At 39.6% G+C, this 12456-nt stretch overlaps 1 protein-coding gene across 1 annotated transcript; it reads left to right on the forward strand.

Annotated features, from left to right (window-relative positions):
- The first annotated feature begins 107 nt into the window (after positions 1-107).
- LOC109177107 (subtilisin-like protease SBT1.4) lies at positions 108-2433 on the forward strand. The gene is made up of 2 exons (XM_019326415.1): positions 108-638; positions 678-2433. Exons 1-2 carry the CDS (start codon positions 108-110, stop codon positions 2370-2372), a joined length of 2226 nt encoding a protein of 741 aa, XP_019181960.1. The 3' UTR covers positions 2373-2433.
- The last annotated feature ends 10023 nt before the right edge of the window (positions 2434-12456 follow it).

The following is a 12456-nucleotide window of genomic DNA, read 5'->3' on the forward strand; positions in this document are numbered from 1 at the left end:
CCTTCACATGCAGTCATCCTCAACGTAACAGATCAATGGCTGTTCCTTCCTCCTTTCTCTTCATATTCTTCGTCTTATTATTATTATGTAGTTTCCTTTCAGTCTGCATGGTTTCTGCTTCTACTGTAGTTTCAGTAGAGGAGGAGAAACCGGGGAGCTTTATCGTTTTCATGTTGAAATCTACGAAACCCCGGACTTTCTCCACCCATTATCACTGGTATTCATCCATCATTCGTACACTTTCTCCTATCTCTAACCACTCAAAATCATCAGAGCTGTTGTACACCTATGAACGTGTTGCCTATGGTTTTTCTGCACGCCTCACGCCCTCCCAAGCGTCTCAACTACGAAACGTTCCTGGAGTGATCTCTGTCCTTCCGGATCACGTCCACCAGCTCCAAACCACCAGGGCCCCTCAATTCTCAGGCTTAACTGACTCATCTGGTCTCTGGCCACACTCTGATTACGGAGCTGATATTATAGTGGGTGTTGTGGACACTGGAATCTGGCCGGAAAGGGCTAGCTTCTCGGGTGAGGGTCTATCTCCCAGGCCTGATAGTTGGCTGAGCAAGTGCCAAGTTGGTCCAGATTTTCCGGCGACTTCGTGTAATAATAAAATCATTGGTGCCCGTGTTTTTAACCAAGGCAACAAAGCTGCTACTGGAAAGCCAATAGATGAATCATCATTATCACCCAGAGATACGGACGGCCATGGCACACACGTTGCCTCTATTGCAGCTGGATCTATTGTTGAAAACGCTAATCTTTTCGGATACGCAGAGGGTGAAGCCAGAGGCACAGCGGTAAAAGCCAAAATAGCAGTTTACAAAGTTTGCCTGGGCTCAGGCTGTTCCGATTCCGATATTCTTGCTGCAATAGATCAAGCTGTTATAGACGGTGTGGACGTGGTTTCGCTTTCGATTGGTGTCTCAGCTAGGCCGTACTATGAGGACCCCATTGCAATTGGAGCTTTTGGTGCGGTGGAGTATGGTGTGAACGTCGTCTGCGCTGCTGGAAATGATGGCCCCAATGCATACACTGCTAGGAACATCGCGCCATGGATGTTCACGGTTGGGGCTTCTACTATTGATAGGGAATTCCCGGCTGTGGTGACACTAGGGGATGGCAGGACCTTCACTGGAACTTCCTTGTACTCCGGCGTACCACCAAGCCCAAACCCAGTTTCAGTGGTCTACGGCGGTGACGCCAACAGCCTTTACTGTCGTTCCGGACAACTTGACGCTTTAAAAGTCATTGGCAAGATCGTGTTTTGTGAGCCAGGAAACGGTACTTCCGTTGTTGATAAAGGCGTTGCTGTATTGGGGGTTGGTGGCTATGGAATCATCATCCCTAACCCACAATCCACAGGCTTCGAGCTTGTGGCCAATGCTGATATGATCCCCACCGCAGTCGTTACCGTAGCCGACGGAGACATAATCCGGGAATATGTAAGGTCGTCTCAATTCCCAACTGCTAAAATTGAATTCAAGGGAACAGTAATCGGAACTTCTCCGTCTGCACCGCGTGTGGCCGCTTTCTCAAGCCGGGGGCCCAATTACTTGACGCCTGAAATTCTCAAACCAGATGTGATTGCACCAGGAGTTAACATTCTAGCCGCCTGGATTGACACAAAAGGCCCCTCCCAAACCTCCACTGATTATAGAAGAACGGAGTTCAATATTATGTCCGGCACCTCCATGGCATGTCCTCATGTTAGTGGGTTGGTTGCCATGATTCAAAAGCTCTATCCACTTTGGGACCCAGGTGCCATCAAGTCTGCACTCATGACAACAGCTGTCACTGTGGATAATTCCGGGAGGAGTCTCATAGATCTTTCCACTGGACAAACATCCATGCCCTATTACCATGGATCTGGACACGTTGATTCAACCAAGGCAGCAGATCCCGGTCTGGTCTATGATACCGGAATTAGTGATTATGTGGATTTTTTATGTACCATTGGGTATGATAGCCAGAAAATCGCGTTGTTCCTGCGGGATGGTCCTCCAGTGAATTGCAGCAACCGAAATTTGGGTAATCCTGGCTCTCTAAATATCCCTTCCTTTTCCGTTGTTTTCAATAATAATCTCAGGACAGTAAAGTACAAGAGAATGGTTAAAAATGTTGGAAGCATCAAGAACCCTGTTTATAATGTAGCTGTGACTATTCCTTCCAACGTTCTTGTGACTGTGTCACCAACCAGCCTGGTGTTTAGTGAGACAAATAATATACTATCTTATGAGGTAACTTTTACAAGCGTTACACCAATTGACTCGGTATTCGGCTCATTAGTCTGGAGTGATGGGACGCATGCCGTTCGTAGCCCAATAGCTGTGATTTGGCAAGGAGTGACTTTGCAGTCTGAAATCTAAATGTACGCATAAATTGGTCTAGTCTATTTCTATGTAGCCCATATAATAAATAATATGGTGCATATATTCCCAAAGAAGTGTATGCAATAATGGGCTTAGTTCGTTCCTATATAATCCACGTAATGAAATAAATCCACATATAAAGTATTATGGCGGACAAATATATCTTTATGACATTACAATAATTATTGCAATCTCATTAATTATATATATTGCTATAAGTAGATATATCCAACAAGAACAATGAAATGTTACCCTATTTTGTAAGTATAAGCATTCAAAAATTTCATAAAAGATGTTCTGATACTCATGTAGCAGTCGTAGGTTGTACTTTTACTTCAGGGAATTAATTCTTGTAAAAATATAAATATATCAAGTGATGGACTCACACATATATAAATTCCATTATATTAGTTTAGTTTGGATTAGACATGCCAAAGCAAAATGCAATGGGTCGATTTGGCAAACACAACATGTCTATATTTTCAAAGCCTAACTTGCCTAATGCCAGGCTAAACTTGCCCAATTTTAATAGTTTAGACTTAAGAACTTAAGGCCCCCATACAAAAAAATAATGTCATATTCACAAAAATTTATACATATATTGTAAAAGCCTATAATATTAGAACTACATTATGTCTATATATGTGAATGTGTTAGGTACAATTAATTATGAATCATTAACTTAGTGATGAGCATGATAGTCTATTATATGAGGTAACTTTTATAAACGCGAGATCAAAAGGTCTTAGCTTGGATCATTAGTCTTGCATTAGAAGACGGGGTGCACATTGTTAGTAGTCCAATAGCTGTTATTTGGGTATGTAATGGGATCACAATTTGCACTTTAAATATATACAAAAATGGGACTATTTTAGTTTTATGTATCCCCATGTATAATGAAATAAATTTACAAATATTTTATCGTTCATATGGGAATGATCGAATAGTCCTTTGGTGGATTGAAACGCGAGAAATTTGAGTAATCTAGCCTCTTTAAATTACCCTTCATTTTCTATTGTTTAAAATAATTTTTAGACTGTAAAGTACAATAGAACGATTAAAAATGTGAGGACAATATAGTATACTATCTTATTAGGTAACTTTTACAAGCGTTACACCAACTAACATGCAGTGGCATTCGAGTCTTAGTCTGGAGTGATGGTTTACACATTGTGAGTAGCGCAGCCTAATAGCTGTGCTTTGGCAAGAGATTGACTTTGCAGTCTGAAGTCTAAATTGTACCCATAAATGGGTCTGATCTAGTTTAATTCTATGTAGCCCATACAATAAATAATATGGTGGATATATCCACGGCAATTTATATCCTGTATCACGGCGCGCGTTGCATTGTGCGTCCAGATGCAAAACGACGTCGTTTCAATTTTATTTTATTTTTTTGAAATTTCGCTACCTATTGTTTGGCAGTTAATTTTTCTTAAAAAAAATCTTATGTTCAAAAATGTACATCATGTTATACTAGAATACACATATTTGTATATATGAATGTACATAATTATATAACAAAATACACATACTCTTTTTTAAAAGATAATACACATAATCTAACATAATACACATCAACTCTTAACATAATGCACAAAAATTTCCTAATTCGGATGTACATAATTGTATAAAAAAAAATGTACATAATTGTATAAAAAAAATGTACATAATTGTTATAAAAAATGTACATAATAAAAAATATACATAATTATATACACAAATATACATAATCATGTCAACTTCCTACCGCGCCTCCCAAAACGACGTCGTTTTGGGAGGCGCGGGCATACAGTGCGTCGTGGTGCAGGCTATAATGATTGATATATCCACAAATAAATGTATACATACAATAATGGGCTTAGTTCGTTTCTATGTAGTCTATGGAATGAAATAAATCCACATATAAAGTATTAAAGTATTATGATCGACAAATATATCAAGTGATGGACTCACACATATATAAATTTCATTATATATATTCTTACACATGCATGCAAAACTGATCCAATCTCCCAATCTTCTACAAGCAAGGATCTGCAATATAATATATATTCTTCAGCCATTCCATGACCACAAGCAGAAGTGCAGAACCCAGTGGGAGAGATCAGATCAGAGCTGTAAATATCAGCTTTGAGATATAGTTATGGGAAGACCTTGTCCAACGCGACCAAGAGCTGTAAACCCACTTTGCACCTTTTTCGTTTCAGGGCGATGATCTAAGGTAATTCTTAACTTCTCAAGAGGTTGAATCCCCAATTCCAAGGACTCCCATGCCCCGATTCGACAGAGCATTTAGGATGATATAGAACACAAAGACTAGATTTTTAATTACTGCGCACAAGAAGCCCCACACTTTGAGAGGTTACTCCCACGGGTGAGACTTGATCTCTGGGTGACCAACTGAATTGCCCATAGGACAAGTAATTCTTAACTTGACCATATTCTGTGATGTACGCTTTGCTGGGCCATCCATGCACACTATTGAAAATTATGGAATTTTCGATCACTTAAAAGTAATTTTAAATCAAGTCAAAAGCCTTGTTCCGACCACTTTTGGTATCCGGAAAAACCTTTATTGCTATTTTCGACCACTTTTTGATATCAACTCGATCTAAGATCACTTTCAGATGGTCGGAAATTCCATAATTTCCAGTAGTGGCGCACGTGCTGAAAATAGGGTTATCTATATGCAGTGGCGGTAATAGTTATTTTGTGGCTTCTCTCACCAAAATATTTTCTCCCTCCAAAAAAGTTTCTAGAGTACAATCATTATTGTGTGGATCATTTTGTATACGGTAAAATAATGTACATTTTATTCAGAAGATGTACATTATTTTTGTATTGAGTATACATTATATTGTATAATGTACAATAAGTACAAAAATAATGTACATTTAGTATATTAAAAATATGCTTTTTGTTATGGTCCACATAACACTGTGTGGACCATGGTCCACCAATCGTTATGCCATGGAACCGTGTTCACCATCCATGGTGAACACGGTCCCAAACAGTAACGGTGCCTACGGGCACTGTTATCTTCCACCGATCTTTTTTTTTTTAACAGCACGACTTTTCTTCTTCATATTCACATTTTGCGGTTTCACTTCCTCTTCGCGCAAGTTTCTTCAACACTCATAAATTATGAATGTACATGCATGAATTTATGAATGTACAGTTATGAAATTATGAATTTTCTTTTATGAGATTATGAATTTTCTGTTATGAGATTATGAATTTTCTGTTATGAGATTATGAATTTTCTATTATGAGATTATGAATGTACAGTAAATTCATAATTGCATATCGAGAATGTTTGCACTAGATTGCATATTGAGAATGATTACCCAAGATTGTATATTGAGTATGATTGCCTTAGTTGCATATTGATGTATGATATTTCTAGTTTGCATGATGAGAACTTGAAAGCATGAGAATAATTTCTTATTAATTGATAGCACGACATTGCTTGATAAGTTTATGCGTTAACATGAGATTGTTACTGAAATGTTATACAGGATTGAGATTTGCTATGTTAAGTATGCGATAGTATGAGCATGTGGTTAGGTTTGATACCGTTGAAGTATGCATATTTGATATTTTAGGTTGTGAGCATATAGAAAGCTTTGTGGTTTATGTTAAGGTTTTATCTAAGTGATTGAGATTGCTTAATTTGGGAATGTGAACAAATGTTTTTCCAAAGTATATACTGTAGTATTTTACAGGGTTGAGTGGAGTTATACTTAACTTCGTGCTAATGGGTATTTTCTATTTGTTTATTTGCAAAACCCCTTTCAGGTGGACCCAGCTATTGAGAGTGCTCGAGTTAGACTAGTGTAGTTAGTTGCTTTTTAGTCTAAACTCTTTTGATCTATTATTGATGTTTTTGAGATTATGGATGTAGACATCTTTCGTTTTGTTGGTGATAGACACCGGGGTATTTTCCCCAAGTTTACTTTAATGTAGTAAGTTATGTTTGGTTAGTTCCTTTTTAGCCTGTGCAGTCACCGTGTATGGTGATTATGGCGGTGACACTCCTTATTCGATGATTAATAAGTTAATGTGAATGTTTAGTTGCTTCATTCAAGTTAAGTACTTAATTATAAGGTTTTAGAAATTTGGGGTGTTACAGGGATTAGAGAAAGGAATATTGTTATTCAGTTTCAACCGAACAGAGATACAGGAGAGTATATAAAACTATACCACTAATATCTCATAACTAATAGCCTAGTCATACAAGACTTATTCTAATACAAGATATTACTAGACTTAGGATAACAAGAATAAATGTAACAAATAATAACATTACTAACACACCCCCTCAAGCACAAGGTAGGTGAGTAACCACATTGAGCTTGGTCTGTAAAGTGACAACACGCGGTCCTGGCAGCGGTTTGGTGAAGACGTCGGCAAGCTAATCCTTGGTCGACACATAATTAACAATAAATTCCCCGGTCGCAAACTTGTCACGAACAAAATGATAGTCGATCTCGACATGCTTCATTCGTGCGTGGAAAACTGGGTTGGCGCAGAGATAAGTGGCACCCAAGTTATCACACCAAATGCTGGAAGGTTGCCCGTCATACAGGCCTAGCTCGCGGAGTAAAGACACAACCCAGGTCACCTCAGCCGCAACATCGGCTAAGGCCTTGTATTCTGCTTCGGTGGATGAGCGAACCACGGTGCGCTACTTCCTGGACTGCCAGGAGATGAGATTGTCCCTGAGGAACACAGCATAGCCACTGGTGCTCTTCCTGTCTGTAGGACAACCGGCCCAGTCAGAGTCTGAGTAGGGTGTATAGTAGTAGTCGGTGAAGCCGTGATCCGCAACCCAAAAGCAAGGGTACCCTTGACATAGCGCATGAACTGACACAGTCGATTGACCAAAAAAGAGAGGTCCGGGCGTGTGATGGTGAGATACTGCAGCGCCCCTACTATTCGACGATACTGTGTGGGATTATCAAATAGTTCATCAAACTGGGTGACCGGTTTAGTGACAGCAGCTGGCGTAGTGAGAGGCTTGCAGTCGGACATCCCAGCACGTCCGAGTAAGTCTGTCATGTAACGCTGTTGCGATAGTACCATACCACCTTCAGCTTCAATTGTCTCGATAAGTCGTCATCCGTGCAGACGATTGGCTCCCTGCATGCTTTCTTTCGGTCTAACTCCTGGAAGGCTATCGTTCCCACATATAACTGTCTAGCTCGAGCCTTTCGTGTTCTCGCCGAATCACCACCTTCATGACCGCCCACTATCATATTGATCATCGGTTTATGCTTCCAATTCTTATTGGTGTCCTCCTCTTGCATAGGCTGTTTACCCTTGTCCATGGCCTTCGAGGCAAGTCGGGTAGGCGCCTCTTTCTGCCAAGGCGGGCCCGGCCGGCGCCACTGGTTAGGAGGAAGTGGCCGACCGTGCTTTATGAGCGCCTCGATTTCTTCCTTAAGGCCCTCTTTGTGACACCCCCTTTTTCTAAAATCTAAAACCAGATACAATCAATCTTAAACAGGATAAATCCATTGTAGATTAAGTAAACTAAGATAATAATCCATAGCAATAAACTAAAGGGGTCACCGCCACAATCACCCACTCACGATAACTGCACAGGCTAACAAAAACTACAGAACTAAAGTTAAAGCTCAACAAAACCATAAAACAAGGGGAACAAACCCCGGTGTCTATGCACCATCAAAACAGTGGTCCAACTACAACCCACAACAAAAAAAAAAAAAAAAAAAAAAAAAAAAAAAAAACTACTAAAGGAGAAGGGTACTAAGCTAATGACTACCAAAGCTAGTACTACGCACTACTCTATCACGTGCGCTCTCAAGTACTGGGTCCACCTAAAAGGGGTTACAAAAGCACATAGGAGAAAATAAACCCGTTAGCAAATAATGCTAAGTATAAAGCCACTCAACCCTATAAAGTACTATAGATATAAATTGGAAAACGTTTTGCAATCATACACAAATCTCAAGTATGAAGGTAGGTAGTCAGACACTTAATCAAAGATCTCAATAGATATACTTATATAGTTCTATATGCTCGCAACCTATATTTTCATGTAATCAAGCTTTAAATCATAACTCATACTTATGCACATTCACATGCTGTAAACAGATATAAACCATCTATAATCTACTATGTACTTCTCATAGTCATGTTGATAAATAATGAAACAACTGAAGCTTATCAGGTAAAGTCATGCTTTCATGCTAACACTTAAACAACGATTAAAACTGTACTTCTCAAATACTCAAAATGGGTCGTATGCTATGAACAAGGAAAAGATGCTATAAATATATACTTAAAACTCGCTCTTTATTTAAAAAAGCAGTACTTTTCTGTGGAGGATCTCTGTTGAGTCACTTGACTCGCTTTTCTCTTCTTTCTTTCTTTCTCTCTTTCTTTCTGAACCCGTGGGGGAGGTAGGAACTTCACGAATCGTGAATGGACCTATCCGGGCTCGGCAATCTAGCCAGCCTAATACTCATCTTGCCCACAGAATCGGTACTCGTGGTTCTTATAACTCTGTGGAATCAGGTAACGTACTTTCAGTGTGCACACCCCCTAATTAGGATTCCAAGCCTAACGGGTAGTATCGAACCTAGCAACTCGGGAATATCGACCAAGTTACTTCTAAAAATAAACTGTCGGTCCTCTGACCGTTTCTTTCTCTTCTCATAACTTCTTTCTTTCTCTTTTCTTCAGAAAGGACATAGTCCTAACGGGAACCTCCAAAACATAGATTTTCCTTACTTTATGTAAATAGCATATATAACACATGCACTTCTTTTTCTCATGCTAGCAATCTAGATGTCATGCAAGCTTCTCAATGCACAATTACATCTCATATCATTTCTCTTTCTAATAATGGAAATCTAATTATCATGCAAGCTTCTCAATGCAACTAGATATAGATTTTCCAAAACAGATATAAGGTTTTGAAAATAATTTAGGCCTCACTTTGAGACTTTACTGTACTTAAGCTTTGAATATGCTAAAATGCTCTTTTACTGTAAAACTTGGAAATACACTGCCTTATGCATGTAAACTCAATAAACTCACAAATCTTCTATTCAAGGGCTAAACAAAGCAAATAGCACAATTGCTCAACATTCTTATAATCAAATACTAGGATTCCCTTCACAGACTTGAATTCAAAGCCAAATAACAAAATAGAGGTCAACTTTCATTCTTGTCTGCTAAACATGCTTCTTCTCAAAATCAAACGAATACATCTCATACAAGCGCATCGTTACGAGCCCGAGTGTCTGAGGCTCACGGGCCCATGAATCCCGGTCCGAAACAACACATGGCTGAGCCTCAAAGGGCTCGGCCATCTACTGATTTGGCCTGGCGGAGCTTGGTGACGGAGCTTGAGAAGCCCTGTCACTTGGCTCCCCCAGGCAACGACCTAGAGTGACGGATCTCTCTGGGATCCGTCACTCTGGTCCGTTGGACCACGGTCCTAGCCGGCGGATCTCTCCTAGATCTGTTGGCTAGGGCCGTAAGGTTACCCTGGTGCACCAGACAATGTGCACCAGATGTCTTCTTCTCCAAAATCTCAACTCAGAGCTCAAACAAATACTTCCAGACAACCATGAATCAATCATATAACAACATCATCACACAATAACTCATCAACAAGCATTGTCAAACATTTCTAAGCATCTAATCTCAAGAATCTAACATTTAACAGACTAAAATAATAGCTTTTGGAATCCATGGTTTATACCTTGAGCTTGGCTTTCTCTAGTGTGGATCCATCTTCTTCTTCTTCAGAGATTTCCACCCTCACCTCCTATTTCTCAGACAACCAAAATACAAGCAATGTCCATCACAAACTCAAACACAGTGAATATGAAGGAAATGAAGAGAGTGGATGGAAGCAAAGTGTTAGGGGAGGAAAATAAGTGAAGGAAAAGGAAATGGATGGAGGAAGCTTACTCATTTCTCCCTTCTCTGCTAGCTGAACTCTACACTTAGGCTGAAGGAGGCAAAATAGAGGGATCAAGAGAAATTTGATGGAATAGTGTTCTATATGTATGGGCTCAAAACCCTAGGTGTGGCTATTGGCTGATGAGGGCAGTTTGGTAAAATAGCTTTCAAAATATCAGGATCTCCTTTTGGCTTAGATTAAGGTATTAAAATGGTTTAAACACTTCTTGGAATATAAAATGGATTTCTTATAAGGATATTTCTAGATAAAAACATTTGGTTCAGATTTCATAGGTTCTCAGATTTCACTCAGATTGACTTTTTGGATCAAAACTTGATGCATAAGTATACTCAATACTTAGGATTTTCGAAATAAGCCATTACTTGGTGTTGAATTAATAAAAATTATGGTTTAAAATATTTAATTCATACACCTATTTTTGAAAACATTTTGGAGGAGTAAAAATAATTATTTTGAAATTTTATAAAATAGAATTTGAAAATAAATTTTTGATTTGTCACACTCGCACTCCTCTGTGGCGTGGGTATTCGTACGGTGGTACCTGCAATAAGGGGCGGCGTTCATGCCAACCACCTGTGGTTTATCGCCAGGTCGGATGGGCGGAGGTGGAGGTAGTTGGGTATGAACTTCGTGGACGGGTTGCGTCGTTGGCCGATAGGCGGGAGCTCCCAGCTGGTCTTGAACCTAGCGAGCTCTCACATGAACACCCCCTGCGTCCTCTGTTCGGTCATCGCAGGGATTATCCACCCTGTAACAACCCAAAATTTTATATTATAAATCCGGTATTAAGAAATTCCAAAATAGTCATTTTCACTCCATTAAAAATTTTTGCGATCAATTGGTGTTTGAATAAATTATTTTTGTCACATTTTAAATTAATTCGACACCAAAATTGATTTTATTCGAAATTCCTAAAATTTTCGAGTACTTCGCGTACCAAGATTTAAATAGAGAAATTTATCTTAGTGAGACCAGGAGAGTTCAAAAAGATTTTAAACAAGGATTCATCTAATTAGCTTTTTGAGAAAATTCCTTTTCAACCCCAAAGTATTTAAAGTTAGCATTTAAAGTTGTCACATTTTAATTAGCTTTTTAAACACTTGCTTGATTCAATTTCTAGCCAATGGAAATTACCTTTTTGCCATCAACCAATCATATGGGATCAACCTAGGGTTTTGTGCTCCTATAAATAGAACTGTTATCAGCCTTTGCCTCTTTGATTCCACTCCTTGCTTCCCATTTATCAGCATTGCAAGACAACACTCAGTAAGCTTCTTCAACCTTCTTCATTGAATCCTAGCTTTTCATTTCCTTAAGCTTATTTCTTCTCTGAGAACTTGATAATATGTTAATGTATGGTTGTTGAGGTATCTAGGAGGTGAAGGAGGGTGTAGCTAGCTTGGGAAGAGGGGGGGGGGGGGGGGGGGGGCGGGAATCCATACAAGAAGAAGAAGCTACAAGAGGTATAACCCTATGGATTCCTCTTTGAATTTGGCTTTGTGAAGCCTTGTTATTGAGTAGAAATGAGTAGAAACTATGAGATTTTGTTGTGTTTATGCTTAGAAGTGATCAAGTATTTGTTTGTGAGTTGTTGAGAATGTTTTGGACTTGTTTGGCTTGAGATTGCAGATGAAAAAGTCTTCTGGTGCACACACAGAGTGCACCAGATCAGACCAGCGGCCCTAGTCGCGGCCCATTAGGAGGGCCGCCGGCTAGAGCCGTGGTTACACGGGTCTAGGTCACGGCCCTAGACCCGATGGTGTAACGGGGCATATGGGGCGGCTCTTGAGGAGTCCCGCCCCAGGTCCCTAAGTTTGATTCTGAGGAGAATTTGTGCAGTGGCCGGGCCCTTGTGGCTCAGCTACGTGTCGTTTCAGACCGGGTGTTATGGGTCCTTGTGGCTCGGCTCTTCGGGATCGTCTCGACGCACGTTTTGGCTTTGATTTCGTTGAATTTGGATCGAAAATGAGTAAGATATGAATGATTTATTGAAGAATTGCTACACAGTTCATATATTTGTTAGTTCACTGTGTATGAGAAATAATTGACTTTGTAATACGATGTTATTTTATTGAGTAGAGAAGCATGATCCTTTGAGAGTATGATTTATTATGC

Source organism: Ipomoea nil, unplaced genomic scaffold, assembly GCF_001879475.1.
Source record: "Ipomoea nil cultivar Tokyo-kokei standard unplaced genomic scaffold, Asagao_1.1 scaffold0794, whole genome shotgun sequence".
Classification (NCBI taxonomy): Eukaryota; Viridiplantae; Streptophyta; class Magnoliopsida; order Solanales; family Convolvulaceae; genus Ipomoea; species Ipomoea nil.